At 44.2% G+C, this 24,211-nt stretch overlaps 2 protein-coding genes across 5 annotated transcripts in view; one reads left to right on the top strand and one right to left on the bottom strand.

Annotated features, from left to right (window-relative positions):
- The window catches only part of FER1L5 (fer-1 like family member 5), a 70,622-nt gene extending 59,818 nt beyond the window's left edge, over positions 1 to 10,804 (top strand). The window contains exons 38-53 of the mRNA XM_060187525.1: positions 812 to 862; positions 1,007 to 1,111; positions 1,455 to 1,574; positions 3,499 to 3,660; positions 3,907 to 3,998; positions 4,769 to 4,939; positions 5,122 to 5,270; positions 5,466 to 5,605; positions 7,915 to 8,003; positions 8,281 to 8,376; positions 8,564 to 8,705; positions 8,889 to 8,988; positions 9,061 to 9,254; positions 9,737 to 9,846; positions 10,135 to 10,282; positions 10,392 to 10,804. Coding sequence (XP_060043508.1) covers positions 812 to 862; positions 1,007 to 1,111; positions 1,455 to 1,574; positions 3,499 to 3,660; positions 3,907 to 3,998; positions 4,769 to 4,939; positions 5,122 to 5,270; positions 5,466 to 5,605; positions 7,915 to 8,003; positions 8,281 to 8,376; positions 8,564 to 8,705; positions 8,889 to 8,988; positions 9,061 to 9,254; positions 9,737 to 9,846; positions 10,135 to 10,282; positions 10,392 to 10,604 — 2,082 coding nt within the window. The 3' untranslated portion in view covers positions 10,605 to 10,804. The remainder of the gene's footprint in view (positions 1 to 811; positions 863 to 1,006; positions 1,112 to 1,454; positions 1,575 to 3,498; positions 3,661 to 3,906; positions 3,999 to 4,768; positions 4,940 to 5,121; positions 5,271 to 5,465; positions 5,606 to 7,914; positions 8,004 to 8,280; positions 8,377 to 8,563; positions 8,706 to 8,888; positions 8,989 to 9,060; positions 9,255 to 9,736; positions 9,847 to 10,134; positions 10,283 to 10,391) is intronic.
- Positions 10,805 to 12,632: 1,828 nt separating this feature from the next.
- Positions 12,633 to 24,211, bottom strand: part of LMAN2L (lectin, mannose binding 2 like) — a 28,964-nt gene continuing 17,385 nt past the window's right edge. For 2 of the 4 annotated variants that reach the window (XM_007538406.3, XM_060187524.1), the window contains 5 exons: positions 22,174 to 22,206; positions 20,260 to 20,421; positions 20,053 to 20,167; positions 14,421 to 14,540; positions 12,633 to 14,101 (listed from right to left, as the gene is read on the bottom strand). In XM_007538406.3, coding sequence (XP_007538468.1) covers positions 13,959 to 14,101; positions 14,421 to 14,540; positions 20,053 to 20,167; positions 20,260 to 20,421; positions 22,174 to 22,206 — 573 coding nt within the window. In that variant the 3' untranslated portion in view covers positions 12,633 to 13,958. The remainder of the gene's footprint in view (positions 14,102 to 14,420; positions 14,541 to 20,052; positions 20,168 to 20,259; positions 20,422 to 22,173; positions 22,207 to 24,211) is intronic. The other 2 variants (XM_007538407.3, XM_060187523.1) reach the window with 2 other exon arrangements.

Raw genomic sequence — 24,211 nt, 5'->3', positions numbered from 1 at the left:
CCTGGACTAAACTATTAGAATTATTGAGAGTTTTGTGGAATCACTGATCTATTCCAGAGTTGCTGAGCGTTAAGAGGGGTATCAGCATTGGCCCCCAAGGACTCCCACATTACTCCAGTGTGTTTTCAAGGCTCTGAAACTTCTCCACAGCAGCAGTTGTGAGACTTGAGTGCACAGGGATTCTTGGGATATCCTGAGCAAAAACAGATTATGATTTCCTTGGCTTGGGGTGGGACATGAGGCTCCACATAACCTGAACCCTTCCAGAGTTCAGTCTGAAGCAGGGAACACTGACAATTAAGAATTACTTGCTGGGGTCAGGTGGTAGCGCAGCAGGTTAAGTGCACGTGGTAAGGATCCTGGTTCAAGCCCCCGGCTCCCCACCTGCAGGGGAGTCGATTCACAAGCGGTGAATCAGGTCTGCAGGTGTCTATCTTTCTCTCCCCCTCTGTCTTCCCTTCCTCTCTCCATTTCTCTCTGTCCTATTCAACAACGATGACATCAATAACAACAATAATAACTACAACAATATAACAACAAGGGCAACAAAAGGGAGGAAGCAAAAAAAAAAGAATTACTTGCTGTCCTTTGTGTCTTCAATCCTTTGTATGAAGACCCCCCCAATTAAAAGGCCTGCATGGGGGTGGGGGAAAATAACACAGTGGTTACGCAAAACTTTTATGCAAGAGGGCAGAGGAGCCAGGGAGGTAAATTCTGGCCTTGATTCCTACTCCACACTCTTTAGAAGTCAGAGATGGTGAGCAGCTCTGGGCTACCAGGCCTCACCTTACTCATAACTTTCATTTTTCAGTTCCTAGATTACATCTATGAAAACTTCTGGTTCAAATCCAGCAAAGCCGAGGTGATGTAGACTCAGCTCTGAAAAAGAAGGAATTATAGTCCAGGGGGCAATTAAGAGTTGGATGGGGTGTGGAACATGACCCTGGGCAGAGGAAGGCACTGTGCCTTTTCCCTGAGGGTCAAAATGATTATTCTTCCTGGTCAGGATGAATATGAGCATGAAGTGGACTGGTGGAACAAACTATTCTGGGCCACAGGAGATGAACAGAAGTCCTGGACATACAAGTACAAAGACTACCATACCCTGCAGGTCTGGAAATACCTAGGAAGGAAGATTGTTGAGACACATGGAATAAATCTGTTGGGAGAGGCATTGAGAATCACTATGGTGTAGTATGGTGTAGTATGGTGTAGTTTACTCATAGTCACTTCCAGACTCTAAGCCCCACCTCTTCCTGCCACATCCTTGAGGGAGCCAGAGCTGCCCCATCAGCAGCAGATAGTGCAGACCCTGGGCCACTATGTTGTAGATGTTGTGGGGCTGGACTTGGGAGTTACTAGTCCCTCGATCCTTTGATCCTCAGAACAGCTCCCTCTCGTCTAGCCCAGGCCTAGCCTCCCCAGCAGCCCAGACCCCGTGCACCCTTCTGCAGGTGTATGACTGTGAGCTGGAGGCCGTGCCAGCCTTCCAAGGCCTACAGGACTTCTGCCAAACCTTCAAACTCTACCAAGAACAGCCCAAGTTGGACAGTCCTGTTGTAGGAGAGTTCAAGGTACTTTTTATTATTATTGTTGTTGTTGTTATTATCATTATTATTATTATTATTATTTTAACCAGAGCACTACTCAGTTCTGGTTTATGTTGGGGTGTAGGGGGAGGGATTGAATCTGGGACTTAGGAGTCTCAGGCATGAGAGTCTCTTTGGATAATCATTATGCTGTCTCCCCGGCCCCAAGGTACATGTTTACCGTGCCTAAGCTGCCCCATCTCCTGTGCTCCCTCTAGCCACAGCACACTAGTAAGAGCACTGGTGCTATATACGCTCTTTGTGAGGATGAGGCAGGAGTGTGAGGACTGAGGCTTGAACCCCTGACCACCATCCAGGAGCATCTGTATAGGAAAGCTTCATGACCAGAGCTGTCGTTATCTCTCTTTTGTTACTCTCACTCTCTTTCCCCCACCCCCATCCTCACCATATCTCAAAAAAAAAAAAAAAAAATGGGAGTTGAGCAGTAGCACAGCGGGTTAAGTGCACGTGGAGTGAAGCACAAGGACTGGCTCAAGGATCCCAGTTCGAGCCCACCGGCTCCCCACCTGCAGGGGAGTCACTTCACAGGTCATGAAGCAGGTCTGCAGGTGTCTATCTTTCTCTCCCCCTCTTTGTCTTCCCCTCCTCTCTCCATTTCTCTCTGTCCTAATGACATCAACAACAATAACAATAATAACTGAAATAACAATAATAACTGCAACAACATTAAAAAAAATGGGGGGAAAGTAAAGGTGGGCAGTGTGGCACCCAGCGGAACATACATGTTACCATGCTCAAGGACCCAGGGTTAAGCCTCAGTCCTCTATGGGACCTTCAGAGAAGTTTCATGAGTGGTAAAGTGCTGCAGGTATGTATCTCTCCCTGTTTCTCTGTCTGTACTATAAAAAGTGGCCAGCAGGAGCAGTTGAATTCTAGTACTGACCCCAAGCCCCAGTAATGATCCTGGTGGCAAAAGAAAAACAAAAAAAAGTTTGGGGAGTGGCGGGAACAGAAATTGACCTACACAGAGCTACAGGGTGCGTTCCTCTTACACAGGAAGGGTGAGGGCCTTCTCACTCCCAGTTCTGGCATATGTTGGTCTCCCACGTCTGAAAGCCTTAGTGAACAAGTTCAGACCTGAAGGGGAACATGGGGTAGAAAGTGGGAGCTTAGGAGTCACATGGCACAAAGCTCAAGGACCGGAGTAAGGATCCCGATTCAAGCCCCTGGGTCTGCAACTTCAGGGGAGTCGCTTCACAAGTGGTGAAGCAGGTCTGCAAGTGTCTTTCTCTCCCCCTCTCTGTATTCCCCTCCTCTCTCCATTTCTCTCTGTCCTATCCAACAACAACAATAGTAACTACAACAATAAAACAAGGGCAACAAAAGGGAATAAATAAATATTTTTTAAAAAAGAAAAAGTGGGGGAGTTGGGCTGTAGCGCAGCGGGTTAAGCGCAGGTGGCGCAAAGCACAAGGACCGGCATAAGGATCCCGGTTCGAACCCCAGCTCCCCACCTGCAGGGGAGTCGCTTCACAGGCGGTGAAGCAGGTCTGCAGGTGTCTGTCTTTCTCTCCCCCTCTCTGTCTTCCCCTCCTCTCTCCATTTCTCTCTGTCCTATCCAACAACGACAACAACAATAATAACTACAACAATAAAACAACAAGGGCAACAAAAGGGAAATAAATACATAAAATAAATATTTAAAAAAAAAAAAAAAGAAAAAGTGGGAGCTCCCCTAGTGGCCATAGTCCATTGCCTCACATCTCCCCTGAACACAGGTGGTCCCCACAGGGACCCTGCTGTAGCTGGCTACTCCATCTTCTGCCCAGCCTTCCACTGTGGACACTTCACCTACTTTCTCCTTAGTTTCAGTCAGGGGCAACTCCTTGGAGGTTTTACAAAGTCAGGTCTGCGATGCTATTGCCTTCCTTCTGCCATACGTACACAGGGTCAGTTCCGTGTCTACCCTTTTCCTGAGGATCCAGAAGCCTTCAAGCCCCCACGCCAGTTCTTAGTTCAGCATGAGAAAGAAAACTTCCCTCAGCAGTGCTTGGTGCGGGTCTATGTGGTGCGAGCAATCAATCTGCAGCCCCAAGACTATAATGGTCTGGTAATGAGCAGCCCCAGCCCATAGCCTTCATCTTCCCTTTCCCCCCCTATTTCTCCCACCTCTCAGTCCAGGCACCTCTCACATCTTACCCTAAGCCCCAAGTGTCCCACAGCACCCTCAGGCTGCTGACACCAAGACTTTCAACTCCCCATCTGATGTGAAGCTTCATTCCTGCTTTCTCACCCTCCATGACCAGCTAGTGGACTCCCCATTCTTATCCTTCCCTGACTTATCTCTGATTCCTAGTGTGACCCCTATGTCATCCTCAAACTGGGACGGACAGAGCTTGGCAATCGGGACAAGTACCAGCCCAACACTTTGGATCCCATTTTTGGCATGTGAGTTGCCCCAGTTCACTCAACACTCCCCTATATATCATAGAGAAGAAAACTACAGAAGGCAAAAAATTTCTGCCTTCCTTCTAGCCTCCAAGTTCCCAGTATGATGTCTTGCCCATTTTGGGTTGTCAACAGATGAAAGACAAGTAGATGGATGGCCCAGTTCATCCTCAAACAAATTCCCAGATCCAGGCTATAAAAAATAATTTCCAGTGGTCTGGGAGGTGGTACAGTGACTGAAACACTGACTGGGCTTAAAAGAATGAGGTCCCAAGTTCAATCTCTGGCATAACACACGCCAGAGTGATGTTCTGTTTCTTCCTCTTCTCTCCCTCTCTTGTTGGTATTTCTTTTAAAGTTATTCCTTGGGGCCAGGTGGTAGCACGCCTGGTTAAGCACACACATCACAGTGCGCAAGGACCCAGGTTCAAGCTCCTGGTCCCCACCTGCAGGGGGAAGCTTCATGAGTGGTGAAGCAGGACTGCAAGTGTCTCTGCCTCTCTCCCTCTCTATCTCTGTCTCCCCTCTCAGTTTCTGTCTGCCTCTATCCAATAATAAATAAAAATAAAGTTGACATTTTTTTTAAAGTTATTCCCAGACATAATTTGAGTGGTTACTGAAGACAAAAGCCATCTCAGGCTCTGCTCTCCATGATTAACCGTGACCAAACGAGAGGGTAGGGCATGGGTCTAGAGGGCTGAGATGCTGGTGAGGAAGATGCATGGACAGCATGGCCCATGGACTCTGCAATCTCCTACCCTTGCCTCTAGGATGTTTGAATTAAACTGCACCATCCCCCAGGAGAAGGACCTGGAGATCCAGCTGTATGACTATGACCGATTTTCACCTGATGATAAGATTGGATCCACAGTCATCGACTTGGAGAACCGACTCCTGTCTAGCTTTGGAGCTAGATGTGGGCTCTCCAAATCCTACTGCCAGTGAGAGTGAATCTGAGGGGGTGAGGGTGAGACAGGAGTGAGTACAGCTCCCTCCAGTGGCTTACATTACATTTTGGGGACACCCCCAGCTGGCTCCCCCTGTGCTGTCACCACTGGTCACCCTGCAGCTCAAAACAGAGGATCCCAGACTTTCTACCTTCTCCTCTAACATATCCCCACAGGTCAGGGCCCTTCAGATGGCGGGATCAGATGCCCCCAAGCATGCTTTTGGAATATCATGCCAAGCGGAAAGGACTGGCTCCACCTCTGTTCAGCCCTGACAACAAATCTGTTTTCTACAATGGGAAAAACTTCAAACTTCTGAGCTTTGGTGAGACATGCAGCACTTGACAGAAAGCACAGACCTAGGCCTCTGAATCCAGCAAGACTTGCCCTTTCCCTTGCCTCTTGTAAGAGAGTAACTGCATGCACTGTGTGTGTTGGGGGGGAGGGTACTGGCTTACCCGACATATGGGAAAGCTAATAATGTTGTGATCCCCTCCTCTTTCATCCCCCTCCAATTTAGAGCCCCAGCCCACTACTCCTCCTTATTTGGGACCTACAAAAGAACGCCTTGCACTGTACCTCCTGCATACCCTGGGGCTGGTACCTGAGCACGTGGAGACCCGCACACTCTATAATGACAGCCAGCCAGGTGTTGACCAGGTGTGAGACTGGAGAGGCTGGGTCAAACAGGGTCAGAAAAACAGGGGCAGTGGCTGAGGAGATGGCTCAGCTGATAGAACATTGGACTAGTATGCCTATTTAAGGTTCCCGTTTCAATCCCCCAGTACCACATGAACCAGAGTGGAGTTCTGGCTTCTCTGTCTCATGTGAAACTCTTATATGTAATAAAACAAAACTTTTTTTAAAAAGAGGGGGGAGAAAAATGGGAGCCTGTTCATCTGCAGCATGGGCCATAATGAGAAGAGAAGACAAGCATTCACAGACATACATCATACATGCACAAAAGATAAACAAGTTGTATATTTAATAAGGAAGAAGTTACAATTAAGTCACTTAGAATGAAGAACTTCGGGGAGTCAGGCTGTAGCGCAGCAGGTTAAGCACAGGTGGCACAAAGCACAAGGACCGGCATAAGGATCCCGGTTCGAGCCCTGGCTCCCCACCTGCAGGGGAGTCGCTTCACAAGCAGTGAAGCAGGTCTGCAGGTGTCTATCTTTCTCTCCTCCTCTCTGTCTTCCCCCTCCTTTCTCCATTTCTCTCTGTCCTATCCAACAACAACGACAACAATAATAACTACAACAATAAAACAAGGGCAACAAAAGGGAATAAATATTTTAAAATATTGATAAAAAAATGAAGAACTTCAGAATTGGAAAAGTCATCTATAGGAAACTAAAGTCATGCATCATCAGCTGTAGGGAGGGGTAAGATGCCCCACCAGCTAACACCAGTACCCCCTTAATCTCTTCAGAGAATGGCAGGGTGACATCACCTGAGATCAGATATGCAGACATTACAACCTTGGTTTGGCTGGTAATGGCAGGTTGTTTTCTCTCCCTGGCCAGAAGCCTGAAACAGTAAAAAAAAAACTCCCTACCAGTACTCTAAGTATCATTTATTCTTTAGTCCCTAGAATAGCTCATCTCAGTAAGTTCTTCACATTCATATCAGATTTTAGTTATCAAGTTGTCTATATATTTTCAAAGACTTTGTTTTGCCACCAGGGTTATCTCTGGTGCTTGGTGCCTGAGTGACTCCTCCATTCCTGGTGGCCTTCCTCCCAACCCCCCCCCCCCATAGAAAGTCAAAGGGAGAGAGAGGACATGGGGGAGAGAATCATTATGGTATATGCTGAATGTGGGATCTCCTGTTCTCCTGTCTGAGAGTCCAACACTTTATAAACTGCACCACCTCCTGGGCCACTCTACAATTTTAACCTGCTTTTGCAAATGAGGTCAATTTCAAGTGAATAAAATTAGGCTATATCATTATTTAAAATCAACTTATCTTCCAAATTCCAGTGTTTCTACTCTTTCACTTTTCCTCTTTCTTTTTGTATTTTTTTTCTTTTTTGCCTCCAGGGTTATTGCTGAGGCTCAGAGCCTGCACTATAAAGCCACTGCTCCTGGAGGCTATTTTTTCCCCTTTTGTTGCCCTTGTTTATCATTGTTGTGGTAATTATTATTATTGTTATTGCTATCATTGCTGTCAGATAGGACAGAGAGAAATCAAGAGAGGAAGGGAACACAGCGAGGGGGAGAGAAAGATAGATACCTGCAGACCTGCTTCACCACTTGTGAAGCGACTCCCCTGCAGGTGGGGAGCCAAGAGCTCAAGCCCAGATCCTTATGTTGGTCCTTGCGCTTTGCACCATGTGTGCTTAACCCGCTGTGCTACCACCTGAACCCTATTTTCTTATATTTAGAGATTTATCTGTTACAACTAGAAAGGGAGCCAGATCATCACTCTGGACAGTGTAGTGCTGGGACTCAAACTCAGGACCTCATGCTTATAAATCCTGTGTTCTATTGCTGCATCACCTCTCACCATTTCCAGTTCTTTATGCTTAGACTTCTGCGTTTCATGAAAACTTAGTATCCTTAGATTGTGTTTATACCGCACAAACTCTGGACTGATTGCTTGGTTTACTCTCAGGGTCAATCCCAAATCCAAACCCCATCTGGAGCTCTATGCAGCTCTATCCTAGCATGACTTGCTAAATGGCATCAACACTTAGCAGTGCCACAGCCATCGGTCTTGAAACCTTCATAGCCCACCAGTTTTATTGCACTACTCTAGTCACAAAAAGAAACAAGGGGAAGCTGGTGGGCAGTTGCTTGACTTCATGTCTAGGGTCCACTCTACCACACAGGTCACTCTCTATACCCTACCCATTGTGTTGGGCAAACACTGCTTTGACAAACTTCAGAATCTGGGGCAGGTTGAGGAACTAAGGCTGAAGAACAAAGCCCAGCAAGCCCCAGGTAGCCAATGCATCTCTACTCTAGGGAAAGATACAGATGTGGGTGGACATCTTCCCCAAGAAGCTTGGACCTCCTGGGCCCCCGGTCAACATCGGCCCCAGAAAACCCAAAAAGTAAGTAATGGTCCATTTCCCAATCACTGCATTTGACATCACAGCCTTATGAGGGTGCAGAGCAGTAATGAGAGTTCTCAAGTATCAAGTTGCACTTTTTTTTTTTTTCCTCTTCTGGGAATTCTGGGAGTAGTCTTCCCTGGATTGTTCACTCCCCTTCCCCCCAGCAAACACAGCTATGTGGGTGGAGGGTGTCATCCCGGGCCTCTCTTCCCTCACCAAGTCTACAGCTGGGGAGTTATTCCTCATCAAAGCCTCGGTGCATGGGTAACTGCAGGTATGAACTGCGATGCATTATCTGGAAAACGGCCAGTATGGATCTGAGTGAAACCGGCTTCAGTTCTAACAAGATGAGTGACATCTACGTTAAAGGGTGAGGAAGAAGGGCAGGACTGCAGCCAAGTTCACTAGTTCTGTCATTCCTGAAGATCCCTTTAGGCCTGAGAGTGTCTGCCTCTCCACAGCCACCTCTGCTTGGCCAGCCAGCCCTTTTCCTAGAACTGTAGCTTAGGGAAGGGGACAATGCACATGAACACCAGGTAACAGAATTGTGGTCTCAGGTGGCTATTTGGGCTAGAAAAAGACATACAGAAGACAGATATTCACTACCGATCCGTGAAAGGAGATGCCATCTTCAACTGGCGATTTGTCTTCACCTTAGACTACCTGGCAGCCGAGCATATGTGTGTCATGAGCCAGAAGGTAACAGGGTCCCTGGCGGGTGACCCTCCTATCCACCCCTCTTGAGAGATCTGCAAACTACACTACAACACTTGGAAAGTGTTTTTAGTTGGAAACCCTCTTCCTAGAGAAGTCTATCACTATGGAATGACCCAGGGTCCACCCTGAGGACAGGTCAGTAATATGCCCTCTGCCATGTTCCAGGATTACATTTGGAGCCTGGACCCCACAACAATGAAGTTTCCAGCCCGGCTTATTATCCAAGTCTGGGACAATGACATTTTCTCCCCTGATGACTTCTTAGGTAAGATCCCAGCACAGGGACTATAAATATGGGAAGGAGAGCTCCTAACTGATGGCTTTTCTTTGGGCTCAGGGGTCCTGGAGCTGGAGTTGTCTGACATGCCCCTTCCAGCCCCAAACAAGCATCTATGCTCCATGAAGATGATGACTGCTGACCCTAGGTGGCCCCACTTCCTCCAAAACAAGCGCTTCTCTCTCTTTAAGAAGAAGACTGTAACTGGCTGGTGGCCTTGCCAAGTCCTTGACAAAGGCAAATGGCGTCTGTCGGTAGGAGCTAGGGAATGGGCTTAACACACTGGTTTGCTATGTCACCAACTTGATTCTTAAAAGACTTGGGGGTAGGAAGTGGGGAGCTTCACTAAATCTTTTTCCTTCAAGCACCATAAAATTATTTTTGTTCGGGGAGTCAGGTGGTAGCACAGCAGGTTAAGCGCACGTGGTGGCGCAAAGCACAAGGGCCGGCCTAAGGATCCTGGTTCGAACCCCCGGCTCCCCACCTGCAGGGGAGTCGCTTCACAGGTGGTGAAGCAGGTCTGCAGGTGTCTATCTTTCTCTCCCCCTCTCTGTCTTCCCCTCCTCTCTCCATCTCTCTGTTCTATCCAAAAACGATGATGACATCAATAACAACAACAATAATAACTATAACAATAAAACAACAAGGGCAACAAAAGGGGATAAATAAATATTTAAAAAATTATTTTTGCTCATGCTATCTGATCTCAGCTTCTCACTACTTATGGTGTTCCTAGGGTAAAGTAAAGATGACTTTGGAGATTCTGTCAGAAAAGGATGCTTTAATCAAGCCAGCAGGACGAGGCCAGTCAGAACCCAACCAATATCCTACACTCCGTCCTCCTGAGTAAGGGTCTTACTGGGGAAGGGTACCAAATCTTTCTTCTTCCTCCTCAAAGCTGAGCAGCTGGGCCCAGCAATTTTGTACAGAGTGGTGACTGGTAGGTCTAAAAGTAGTGAGGGATAATTAATTCCTAACACCCCAGCTTGCTTAGGAAAATGTTGGCACAGACAGGGGCAGGGATAGATAAGCAGAATTTTTTTTTTTTTTTTAAAAGAAAGTGCTATACTCTGGATTATTTGACCTGACACTTCCCTCTGCCTTCTATCCTCTAATATCTCTGCTCATGGACAGACGTATCAGCACTCTCGCGCAGTTCTTTCGGACTCCTGTTAAAACTTTATTCCACATCTTCTGGAGACACTACCGCTACAAAATCATAGCCATCGTGATCATAGCTGTTTTAGCGCTTATGCTGTTCAACTTCCTCTACTCAGCTCCGGTAAGTGACAACCATGGGGACAGGGACAAAGGCAATGAGTGTTCTTGAGATATCTCAAGAGAGCCTTCAGGCTGCTACCTCAGGCTAATTGTTGTGTAATTCTCTTTAGAACTACTTGGCTATGGATTGGGTCAAACCTGAACTTCGGCTGAATTTTCCCATTAATGTATTACCCAATGACATCAACACCAAAGATTCCAGCTCTCCCATCCCCACCAGCCAGTATGTGAACCTAAAACCTACAAGAGATCAGGAATTGAAATCCCTCCAAGAATCTATGAATCACACAAGAGGTATTTTTCCAGAACTCCCAGCCCCATAAGACTAAGCATTTGCCAATGCTTGCCTGGCTTTTCTGCTACCCACCATCAGGAAATCTTCAGGTTTCCTACCAGTTCCTTGTTTCTATCTTCTAAGACGTATACAAAGAGCTAGGGATATTCTGGTCATTATATTCAGAAACCATTTTCAACAAGAAGGGTAGTATTACGATTTTCCACAGAAATAAACAAGTTTTTGTAAGATAGCCACCTTATAATTTGGGGGGTTGGATACAACATACAAATCTGAAAGCAAGATTCTTAAGGAGAGAGAACAATATTACCTTTACATCTTACTTCCGGTCTCCTCTCCCACACCAAGAATACTGGAAGTCAGAAGGAAGACAGAGGGGGGTGGGAACTGTGAAGAAGGAAATTATTCATGTAGGGAAAGCAAGCCTGCCTAGTCCTGCTCTCAACCCTAGAATAAAAGCACAGAAGAGCTACACTGTGGAGCAGCTATCTCCAACTTCAGTGACATACTTAGGACCACAGTGCCCAGAACAATATTCAGTTCTACTTATAACGGGAAACATTTGCTTCTAGAACAAAACAAAAACACAAGAGCTACAACAGAACATATAAAGCTAAATCAGTTTTCTTGCACCACATATTTCTTCCCCACCCCCTTTTTTTGATAGGACAGAGAATTCGAGAGGGGAGGGGAAGACAGAGAGGGGGAGACAAAGACACCTGCAGACCTGCTTCACCACTTGTGAAGTGACAGCCCCCCTGCAGGTGGGGAATTGGGACTTGAACTGGGATCCTTGCACGGGTCCTTGTGTTTCCTATGTGTTCTTAACCCGGTGCACTGCCCAACCCCTGCACCACATTTTTCTACAGCAGCCCCAGTCTAGGTGAGGACATTTCATGCCTTCCCTCTTAAAAAAAAAAAAAGTCTTGTCAATATTTCCATTTTATAAGTAAATAAGAAAAAGAATTCAGCATTTAAAAAATGACAAAATCATGCTTTACACAACAACATGGATAGAATTTGAGGTGATTATGCTAAGTGAAATAAGCCAGCCAGTGAAAGACAATTACCAGATGGTTTCACTTACATACAGAATATAAACAGCCAAAGCAAACCAATTGGCAAAGTGGAGCAAAAACCACTCAGACTCTGAAAAATATGGGAGTCATCACTGGAAATAGACAAAAACAAGTAAAAAAAAAAAAAAAACTAAAAAGAGCTCACATACTAGAATCATACAAAACATATAAGTTCAATTTCTGTCATACACATAAGACCCCTTCCTACATCGCTGCTTGGATAATCTCAAGAGTTGATCTGGGTCCTCTTACCACAGGGATATAATCGACTCATCACTTGAACTTTAAAAAAAAAAAACTTATAAACATATTTTTCTCTTATACCTGGTCCTATGGCTAAGTTTAATGTCACTGTTTGTCCTCTGACACTGGAACTACTCTACTATTGTAGAGGTATAAGAAAGAGTGCACTTTAATCCCATCTGCGGGAGAACCCTACATCCTATGGTAATGTGAAACAGATTAAGAAAACCCATGGGGCAGTCAGGTGGTTGCGCAGCAGCTTAAGTGCAGGTGGAGCAAAGTGCAAAGACCGGTGCAAGGATCCCGGTTCGAGCCCCCAGCTCCCCAACTGCAGGCGGTGAAGTAGGTCTGCAGGTGTCTATCTTTCTCTCCCCCTCTCTGTCTTCCCCTCCTCTCTCCATTTCTCTCTGTCCTATCCAACAACAGCAGCAATAATAACTACAACAATAAAACAAGGACAACAAAAGGGAATAAATAAATAAAAATAAAGAAATTTTAAATTAAAAAGAAAAAACATGTAGAGAGACGGGGATGGGGGTGGGGGGGTAAGGAATAAAAGAAAACCCATGTAGATCAAAACTCATACCCACCTCTCTCCTCTCCTGGGCTGAGCTGAGACTTTCCCAACCCAGGAGAAGGCTAAGTTTGAAGAGTTTGAAGCTAAGGAAAAAGGCCTGGTCTGTCTCCCAAACCCACCTCCAATGAGAAGGAAAGAACTGAGTCAGAAGCTCATGTTTGATTTCTATCAGTCATTTTAAGAATTTCCTTTAAGCTACCAATGTACATGGCTAGAGAATTCAGAGTTCCAGGCCCTCCAGGGAGATTGCAGCCTACTAGCTCCTTTAACCATGGACAGACAGGTGAGCAGCATGTGACCTCCTGTCAGATAAGGCAGTGTAAGATATGAAGCTAGCCCATAAAGGATGATATTCAGGTTCTGCTGTTCAATTACAATGAATTCTTTCCAGGCACAGGTGAAGAGGGTCTCCCAAATTTTAACACAAGCACAGCAACAACTATTTTTTATCTATTAGGAAAAAGTCAGATTTCCTCTTTGGGGAGTATCCAAGCCCAGGCTATAAGAAGAAAGCTTCCTTACATTTTGAACATTCAAAGTGGGATTCCAAAAAAAAAATCATAATAAATGAATTAACACGCAATTAACCAGGATCCAGTGAGTCCAGTAAGTTCCATGGTCAGATCACATGATAAATGTTTTAGGAGGCAAATGTGGCTGGTCGGTTTCACAGTTAATCCCATGGCATCTATAAAGTCACTCAAGCTTCTTTTGATTTGCACACCACCTTTCCGCCAAAGTTGGCTGAGGACCTGTAGGAACCTAATCAGGAAGGTCATACACTAAGAGAACCAAGAACCACACAAGGAAAAAAAGGGGGGGAGGGGAGCCTGAGTAGTAAGCCACAGCAGAAAATCCACTTCCTATGTCCACATAATGAGCATCAGTAAAATATAAAATGTTCTGCAGCTCCAAGTCCCATCAGAAGATAGTCAAACGTCTTTTTCAGCTCAGCTTGCATTTGGAGAAGATGATGAAAGTTACACAGGGCAGGGAAATTTTCATTCAGATATCAAAGCAAAGCTTCTCAGGTGGACAAAGCTTTAGACAAAAAAGTCAAAACCAGTGAAAGGATGGCTGGAATTACAAGGAATCTTCAGTTTTCTGTTCTCTGCAGACTTAAAAACAAGTGCAAGGGCCCTCTTGAGTCCAACAACAAGGCAGCCTGGGCTATGAAATTCTTTTCTGTGATTTTGGCATTATAGCAGCATATATTCTCACCATCCTTCTGGTCTCCCAAGTGGAAGGACTGTGGAGAAAGGCACATCACAGCAGCATTGCCTTGGAGTGGGTGGGCTTCCTAAACCAGGGTTACATGACCCCTTGGGGATGTAGTGTCCATGCACTCAAAGTTCTAGTAACAAATCAGAGTCCTGACCATCTGCTGAGACCAGAGAACACCCTGAGCTATATGCTCAGATCAGTGCCCACTCTTCCCACATTTCCTAGTTCACAGTCGCAGAGGTGGTGGCAGCAAGAGGATTCAGTAGAAACGCTTTCGGCTCTGGTCCTGCCATTTGTTGTAGAGTATGATGCCAATGACAATGGCAAACACAAAAAATACCAGCGAGAAAAAGACAATAAGGAAGAGGGCCAACCCACTCAGGGGTGGCAGTGGGGCTGTCACTGGGGAAGCAAGAGAAAAACAAGTCAGAATCAGAAATTTCACTTAGTCAGGAAGGGCCACCTGACCAACTATCAAGTTCCTAGTTTCTTTGAAAAACTTTATCAGAGCACTGCTCAGCTCTTGCTGATGGTGACACACGGAATTGAACCTGGGACCTGACAACCTCAGACATGAAAATCTTTTTACAAGATTCATGTTCTTTAGAGGAAGAACACAGGAAGGAGGTAGTCCTGCAAATAGTAAAACTCACTTCAGACCTTCCCCAGCACTACAGTTTCCCCAGCCATGGTTTCAATTCCCAGGGTCCCCTATGCTTACTCTCAGGCAACTTCATGTTATCCACTGAGGGCAAGAACACATCTCGATGCAGCTTCTCCTCTTCTGGGGTTCTCTCCACTGTCAACTCAAACAACTTCAAGGAAATGATGTCATGGTTATCTAGAGAAAAAAAAAAAAGATATTCAAGCTACCTTAAAAAGAGGCAACTTTAAGAGTATTTGGTTCAAGCCTCCAACCCAGTTAACTAGTCGTGACCTTGAAATAAACAAGCCACTGTTTTCTTTCTCTTTCTTTCTTCCTTTTAAAATATTTTTTTTTGTTTATGAGAAAGATAGGAGAGAGATAAAGTACCAGACATCACCCTGGTACATGTGCATGGCCACCTCCTGGGCCATGCCACTGTTTTCTTATATGAAAATAAGGATGGGAATCAGGTATCGTACACTTGATTTAGCACACATGCTACCATGCACAGAGACCTGGCTTCAAGCCCCCAGTCCCCACATGTAGGGACAAGCTTCACAAGTGAAGCAGTGCTGCAGGTATCTCTTTCTCCCTCTCTCTTTTAATTGCCACCAGGGTTTGCCATGCTGGGGCTCAATGCCAGCACTACAAATCTTCCCAGCAGCCATTTTCCTTTTTTTTTTCTTTTTAGTTTTTACTCAATAAGACAGAGAGCAATTGAGAGACAGGGAGACAGAGAGGGAAAAATAGACACCTGCAGATCTGCTTCACCGCTCATGAAGCCGACCCCTTATGGCCAGGGAACAGGGGCTTGAACCTGGGTCCTTGCACTTGGTAATATGTGCACTTAGCCAGGTGTACCACTGCCCAGGATCTCTCTCTCCTTCTCTAACTTGCCCTCCCCTCTCAATTTCTCTGTGTCCTATCAAATAGAAGGAAAAAAAAAAAAAGATAAAGGCCACTAGAAGCAGGCAGAGGCACCAAGCCCCAGTGATAACACTGCACTAGTGGCAAAAAATAATTTTAAAAAAGAATAAAAATGGGAGTCAGGCAGTAGCACAGCAGGTTAAGCACATGTGGCGCAAAGTGCAAGGACATGCTGAAGGATCCCGGTTTGAGCCCCCGGCTCCCCACCTGCAGGGGAGTCGATTCACAAGTGGTGAAGCAGCTGTGTAGGTATCTGTCTTTCTCTCCCCTTCTCTGTCTTTCCCTCCTCTCTCCTATCCAACAACAGTAACTGCAACAATACGACAAGGGCAACAAAAGAGAATAAATAAACAAATAAATAATTTTAAAAAGTCTTTAAAAAATTAAGGATAAGGAACTATCTTCTATATTATCCTGTGTTTAAGATTTTATTGTGGTCTGGGAGGTGGCATAGTAGATAAAGTATTGGACTCCAAGCATGAGGTCCTGAGTTCAACCCCCGGCAGCACATGTACCAGAGTGATGTCTGATTCTCTCTCTCTCCACTTATCTTTCTCAAGAATAAAATCTTTTCTTAAAAAAGACTTTATCAACATGTATTACCTATGTCATTAAATTCCATATTACAGGTTTTTCTTTTCTTTTTTTCTTTTCTTTTTTTTTTTTTTTTGCTTGTTAAGATTTTATTAATGGGAAAAAATAGAAAAGAAAGAGAGAGAGAGAGAGAGAGAGGAGAGAACACCACTCCTGGACCATCTTTTCTCTTCTTTTATTTTCTTCTCTTTTCTTTTTTCTTTCTTCCTCCAGAGATCTGTTCAGCTCTGGTATATGGTAGTATGGGGTACTGAATCTGGAGTTCTGAAACCTTAGGCATCAAAAGTCTTTTTTACATACCCATTATGCTATCTAATCCTACTCTACAACCTACAGATTAAACTTTCTTTTTCTTTAAATTTTTATATTTATTTATTTAATTATTTTGCCTCCAGGGTTATTGGTGGGGCTCAGTGTCTGCACCATGAATCCACTGCTCCTGGAGGCCATTTTTTGCCCCTTTTTGTTGACCTTGTTGTTGTAGCCTCATTGTGGTTATTATTATTGTTGTTGATGTCGTTCGTTGTTGGATGGACAGAGAGAAATGGAGAGACAGAGGGGGTAGAGAAAGACAGACACCTGCAGATCTGCTTCACCACCTGTGAAGTGACTCCCCTGCAGGTGGGGAGCCGGGAGCTCGAACCAGGGTCCTTATGCTGGTCCTTGCACTTTGCGCCACTTATTATTTTTTTAATATTCATTAGATAGATACAGAAAAATTGAGAGGGAAGGGAAAGTAAAGAGATACCTGCAGTAACACTTTTCTGTGTGTGAAGCTTTTGCCCTAAAGGTTGAGACCAGGAGCTTGAACCCAGGTCCATATGCATTATAGTATGTGTACTCAACCAGATGCACCACTGTCTGGCCCCAAGGTTAAACTTTCTAATATAGTGAGAGTAGAGCTAGTCGTACTGCAACTTCCCATACTGTAGACCACATATACAAGCAAGACAGAAAAAGGTTCTGGGGGCCAGGTGGTAGCACAGTAGGGTAAATGCACATGGCACAAATCACAAGGACCGGCATAAGGATCCCGGTTCAAGCCCCGGCTCCCCACCTGTGGGGGGGAGGGGGGGAGGGAGTCGCTTCACAAGCGGTGAAGCAGGTCTGCAGGTGTCTATCTTTTTCTTCCTGTCTCTGTCTTCCCTTCCTCTCTAGATTTCTCTCTGTCCTATCTGACAATGATAGCAATAACAACAACAATAATAATAATAGCAACGATAAACAACAAGGGCAACAAAAGGGAAAAAAATGGCCTCCAGGAGCATCAGATTCATAGTACAGGCACCGAGCCCCAGAAATAACCCTGGAGGCAAAAAAAAATAAAAAATTCAGTAGCTGCTCCATGGGCCATGAGCCAGGGCATAAATACTGACATGAAAAATACTGCCTTTCATCAGGGCCAGGTGGTGGTGCACCTGATTGAGCGCATGTTATTACAGTGAGCAAGGACCCAGGTTCGAGCCCCTGGCTCCCACCTGCAGGAGGAAAGCTTCACAAGTGGTGAAGCAGTGCTGCAGGTGTCTCTCTGTCTCTCTCCCTCTCTATCAGCCCCTTCCCTCTCAATTTCTGACTGTCTCTATCCAGAAAATAAAGATTAAAAATATATATATACTGCCTTTTAGGCAGGAGTAAATAGCATAATGGTTATGCAAAGAGACTTTCATGCCTGAGGCTCCAAAGTCCCAGGTTCAATCACCTAAACCACCGTATGCCAGAGCTGAGCAGTGCTCTAGTAAAAAAAAAAAAAAAAAAAAAAAAATAGTATAGCACCAAAGTTAAAGACTCTGGGATGGGGGGGAAGGGATCAGGTTCTGGAACATGATAGTGGATAAGAACTTAGTAGGGGTTTAACTGTTATATGGAAAACTGAGAAATGTTACAAATATACAAACTATTGTATTTTACTGTTGACTGTAAACCATGAATTATCCAATAAAAAAATTTTTTTTAAATAGAAAAGAAGGGAGTCAGGCGGTAGCACAGTGAGTTAAGCACAGGTGGCGCAAAGTACAAAGACTGGCGTAAGGATCCCGGTTCGAGCCCCGGCTCCCCACCTGCAGGGGAGTCGCTTCACAGGTGGTGAAGCAGGTCTGCAGGTGTCACTATCCAACAACAATGACATCAATAACAATAATAACTACAACAATAAAAAACTAGGGCGGCAAAAAGGAATAGATAAATAAATATTAAAAAAAAAATAGAAAAGAAAAAAGAAACATGCTGCCCTTCTAGACTATGTCAAAAATCATACAGCCAGAGCTGAGTGATGCTCTGGAGGAAGAAAACTATCACAGCTTTATTTATAATCAATAAAAAGAGCAAAAATTTCAGTTCCCTCTTTTTTTTTTTTTTGCCTCTGGGGTTATTGCTGGGGCTCGGGTGCAGAATCCACTGCTCCTGGAGGCTATTTTTTCCCTTTTGTTGTCCTTGTTGTTATTGTTGTTGGATAGGACAGAGAGAAATAGAGAAAGGATGGGAAGACAGAGAAGGGGAGAGAAAGACACCTGCAGACCTGCTTCACCGCTTGTGAAGTGATCCCCTTGCAGGTGGGGAGCCGGGAGCTTGTACCGGGATCCTTATGCTAGTCCTTGCACTTATCGCCACTTAACCTGCTGCACTACTGCCCGACCCCTTCTTGAAAGACATATAACTTACAATGACACCTAGTCATAGATATCATCAGTCTTTTTGGTTTGTTTTGTATTATGCTGTATATCATTAAAATCTAAGAACAACGATAAAAAGACATATGACTGAGGCTAACACCAAAGTAAATAATAAGTATACAGAGACATTGTAGACCAGGAACAAGTAGGCCAGAAAGCCAAAAGAAAGGAAAAGTAAGGGGGTCGGGTGATAGCGCAGTGGGTTAAGCTCATGTGGCGCAAAGCGCAAGGACCTGTGCAAGGATCCTGGTTGGAGCCTCTGGCTCCCCACCTGCAGAGGAGTCACTTCACAACCGGTGAAGCAGGTCTGCAGGTGTCTATCTTTTTCTCCCTGTCTCCCCACCTCTCTCCATTTCTCTGTCCCATTCAACAATGATGACATCAACAACAATAATAACTACAACAATAATAAAAAATAAGGGCAACAAAAGGGAAAATAATAAAAAAAATTTTAAAAACTTTGTAAAAGAAAAAGAACCGGACACTATCAAAATAAATTAAGGACGGTATGAATTTCAGAGCAAATGCTTAAATAGATTACAGAGCAAGGACTGAGAACAGAGTACTATACATAGCAAGGAAAAAAGAGGTAACTTTCCCAATAATGCTAATAGCATGGTAGAGATACATGTGCCAATGCAGCCCACAAAAGGGTAAGTGGGAGAAAGCAGAAGTACCTATACACCTGGCACACTGAGAAGCCAAAACACAAAGGAAAATCAGGGGGTCAAAAGTGTTAAGAGTCGAGTCCCAGAAAAACTGTTAAGGGGAAGTAAGCACATTAGGAGGATGAAAGAGCCTGACAAAAGAAAGCTAGATTAGCAGGAATCAGTGGTACGAAAGGTGGCGCAATGGCTAAGGCACTAGACTGTCAAACGTGAGGTCCTGAGTTTGATCCCTGGCAGCATATGTACCAGAGTGATGGCTGGTTCTTTCTCTCTTCCTATCTTTCTCATGAATAAATAAATAAATTCTTAAAAAAGAAAAAAAGGGGGGGAAGAAAGAAAAGAAAAATGGGGCCAGGAGTTGGCACACCAGGTTGAGCGCACATGGGACAATGCACAAGGACCCAAGTTCAAGCCCTTGGTCCCCACATGCAGGGGGAAAGCTTCACAAGTAGTGATGCAGGGCTGCAGGTGGCTCTCTGTCTCTCACCTATCTTTCTCTTCCCTCTCAATTTCTGACTATTTCTATCCAATAAATAAATATAATTTAAAAAATACATTAAAAAAAGAAGTTAAAAAAGGTATAAAGTTCAAACAGGCTGGAGGAACAAAACTGATAAAGATGCAAACACTGTTTTCCATTAGTATACTAGACAACTGAACTAAGACAGCCTAGGCCAAAGGTTTTAAAGGTTATCTGTATACTAGACCACCACAAGATAAATACTCTCAGGACACTTGCTTCCTAGAGTTCTGTTCATCTCGCTCTCCCCTGAGAAACTTCATCCAGGTCTGGCTATCAGGACATGACCTCAGCCAATCTCAGCAAATAAAGGGTCCATGTGGCAGTACCAGAGAGATCCCCAGTGATGGAGGAGGCACCAAAATAGTAGCCACGAGGCAGACGGACCCCAGGCACCTCAATGCAGTCCCTCCACTCATGCTTGCCATCAATGTCCATCATTATCTAGAAGAAAAAGAAGAGATAAATAGGAGTCAGGCCATGGGAACAGAAGCAAGGAAACCCCTACCACCAACCAGTCCAGAATAGCGACTCACCGTCAAATGCCTCTTGACATAGCGAATCACAAGGAAGGTGTCATAATGGAGATTTCGGACAATGGCTGTGCAGCCCCCCAACTCTGTAGGCCGCCCATCCCTTTCATGATCATAGCTGAGGGAACCATTGTTCACCATGGCTGAAATGTAGGGGAAGACCCGCTGGGAAAGCAGGGAAGGAAAAGCAAAGAGAACAGTAAGGAAGTACACATACTAACAATGACATGAGTCTTGCACATACAAGCTGAATCCCTTGTAGCATAATGACAGATCACTCTGCCTTATCATTAGCAGCCTCTAAGAACTCACTAAGATAGTCACTCAAGGGATATGGCTCAAAATGACTCAACTGTGTTCTTGCTTTCTTGTGTTCTCCTAGCTACTAAACTAGGGTGGACTTGAAATGACCCTGGTAAGACTCTGTGATCTGACTTAAAGTTTCTCAAAGTTTGCCATTTGGTGCTTACATATTTGCCAAGGCAGGTGATTTTATTTTTTGCCTCCAGGGCTATCGCTGGGGCTTGGTGCCTGCACTACAAATCCACTGTTCCTGGAGGCTACTTTTCCCATTTTGTTGCCCTTGTTGTCATTGTTATTGCCATTGCTATTATCATTGTTGTTGTTGGATAGGACAGAGAGAAATCGAGAGAGGGGAAGACAGTGGGGGAAGAGAAAGATAGACACCTGTAGAACTGCTCACTGCTTGTGAAGCAACCCCGCTGCAGGTGGGGAGCTGGGGGGCTTGAACTGGGATCCTTACACAGGTCCTTGCACTTCATGCCATGTGCACTTAACCCGCTGCCTACCACTAAGGCCCCCAGGTGATTTTATTTTTATGTATATACCCATCTTTTTATGTATATATCCATCTTATCAGCTGCCATGTATTCTTGCTAAAGAAAAAAAATGATTTATTCCCCACCTGCAAGGGAGTCGCTTCACAGGCAGTGAAGCAGGTCTGCAGGTGTCTATCTTTCTCTCCCCCTCTGTCTTCCCCTCCTCCATTTCTCTCTGTCCGATCTAACAATGATGACATCAATAACAATAACTACAACAACAATAAAAAACAGCTAGGGCAACGAAAGGGAAAATAAATATTAAAAAAATAAAAAAATTATTTACTATACTTTCTCCTCAAATATCTACTTGTGTTGTACTGCTTCTCCCATACTTGTTTTTCACATACAAGCATTTTGAAAACATCTATTTCATGAGAAGAAACCTCTCCATTCAGGATATCTCCTCCTAAATTCTAAAATCCTATAGACATGTGATGGTAAATTCAACAGAAATCAGAAAGAGACCGTGCAGACTATTCACGCTTCTCCCATATGTAGATTCTCAGAGAATGAGTCTCCCACTCAAAATTTTCTCATATTAACAATTTTCCCGTCTACTTCAGAGGCCCTTGTTTCTCCAACAGTCAAAAAGCAATTTCTTCCTTAGAAGCAATGAGCTAGGGCTGGCTCACTTGAATAGTGTATTGCTGTGCCATTTGCACAAGCATACTCCATTGAAGGAAGTTCCAGTACTGTGGTGTCTTTCTTTCTCTTGCTCTTCCACTCCCTCTCTGAAAGTCAGCTCAGAGCAGTGAAGCCCTGAAGATAGATGAATGAATGAATGAATGAATGAATGAATGAATGAATGAGTGAATAGCAGCTGCAATGACCTAACCATTCCTGAACAAGCCCAGGCAGTGCATACTAGCAGGGTGATGAAAGGGAAGAAAACTTAAGACACACCACATTCAGTGAGCTCTTCATTGTCCTAAGCAGAAACATGCAAGGCAGAGATGCAGTCAACATTAGAAATCAATGACTTTTGAGACAACAGCCATGTGGATACTAAACAGTGACAATTGCTGGATGGACACAAGGAATAAGGAATGGCCACGGTGGGTTGAGAATTAAGTACCTGGACTCCTGGAGAATATCGTCTCTTCTGGGCCTGAAAGGGTGCAGCAGGTTATTATCAAAAGAAGAAAGGGCACAGGAGACAGGAGACCAAGTCAGAAAGAAGCAGCCATGGAAGAACTATGTCAGCAGCGATGGACGAACAAGTCACTTAAATTCCCAACACAGAAATTCAGAGTCCGTGGAGAGCATTCAGCAAGTCCTTACAGTTCTCAAAATTATAGGCAAAAATACACACATGCATGTGTACATTTTCTAAGCAGAAGATCTATTAACACAGCCTTAGGCTTTTCAAATGAATTCACTAAATGGTCCCTATTTAGTCCACAGAAGATCCTGAAGCTTTCAGAAACTATAAAATACAGTGTTACACTATCTAAGCAGGACTCACTTATGTATCTAATAATCAGTTCAGGCCAGGAGTTTGTCTGCACAGACTATAATATGTTACAAAAGGAGAAATAGGAGAGACACAAAGAGCTAAATTATTCCAAATTCAAATGTCCATTATAGCCTAGCATCTCAGGATACAGCTTTTGCCCCAGAAAACAAACACCCCATTACATGAGACATTATGAACTCAAAGGAATCATTTACCCACTAATTGAGTAATACTGACATACATTTCCAAATAACTGTTGCCATTCTAATCAACAATTTGTGAGTAAGGAGAAAGCTCTATGGTTATACTGCAGTATGACAGAAAAACTGAGAGTGCAGCTAGGAAAATGGCTCGACAATGAAAATCAGATTCTTATGATAGAGGTTCCTGGTTTAATCCCTAGCACTTCACATACTGGAGTTGTCCTCTGGCTTATTTCTGTCTCTCTTGTCTGCCTCATGTGAAAGTCTCCCTCATATGTGATCAATATAAATAAATCTTTAAAAAAGTAAATACTGGCCTAGTAGGTTGTACAATGGCTACTGCTTTTGGACCTAAGAGATCCCAAGTTTGACCTTTGCATTACAAGTGCCAGAACGATGGGCTCTGTTTTTTTTCTCTCAAAAATAAATAAATTACATATATGTACTTATTTATACATATATATATAATTTTTTAAGAAGAAAAAGATACTATCTCCCTCACCCATAAATACGTCTTTTAAACTGAAAAGCACTGAAATTAGTGCAGCCTAAAATGTTCCTAGCTGTGACCACAGAATGCAAGCTCAGACCTACAGGGATACAGAGGTTACATAGGCCCCTGTGTTGAACATGGGCCCCAGATCAAACCAATGGAGTTTGTAGTTAACAATATTTATACACTTTTTCCATATATGGGAGCTACTCTTGTCCCTAATCCATCTTTCTAGCCCTTTTTCCAACTATGACACCTGGGTCCACTTGGCTCAGGCAAAAACTAGTAAAGTTATAAGTTCCTTGGCATATACCCAAAATAGACCCACTAGCTATTTCCAAAACAGAGACCCCCAAATCTTCATCTGCAATATTCTTGCCCTTAGGTTCATGATTAGTCAACAATTTGTTCTGCTTTATATCTTAACCCTTTTTTTTTTCCTTTTTGATTGGGGAATTAATTTTTTACATTCAACAGTAAATACAATAGTTTGTACATGCATAACATTCCCCAGTTTCCCATATAACAGTACAACCCCCACTAGGTCCTCTGAATCCTTCTTGGATCTATCTGTATTCTCCCCACCCACCCACCCCAGAGTCTTTTACTTTGGTGCGATACGCCAATTCCATTTCAGGTTCTACTTGTGTTTTCTTTTCTAATCTTGTTTTTCAACTTCGGCCTGAGAGTGAGATCATCCCATATTCATCCTTCTGTTTCTGACTTATTTCACTCAACACGATTTTTTCAAGGTCCATCCAAGATCAGCTGAAAACAGTGAAGTCACCATTTTTTACAGCTGAGTAGTATTCCATTGTGTATATATACCACAACTTGCTCAGCCACTCATCTGTTGTTGGACTCCTGGGCTGCTTCCAGGTTTTGGCTATTACAAATTGTGCTGCCAAGAACATATGTGCACACAGATCTTTTTGGATGAGTGTGTTGGGTTCCTTAGGAT

Source organism: Erinaceus europaeus, chromosome 3, assembly GCF_950295315.1.
Source record: "Erinaceus europaeus chromosome 3, mEriEur2.1, whole genome shotgun sequence".
Lineage (NCBI taxonomy): Eukaryota > Metazoa > Chordata > Mammalia > Eulipotyphla > Erinaceidae > Erinaceus > Erinaceus europaeus.
The sequence above is the reverse complement of the archived record's forward strand: the minus strand, read 5'-3'. Positions and strand labels throughout refer to the sequence as shown.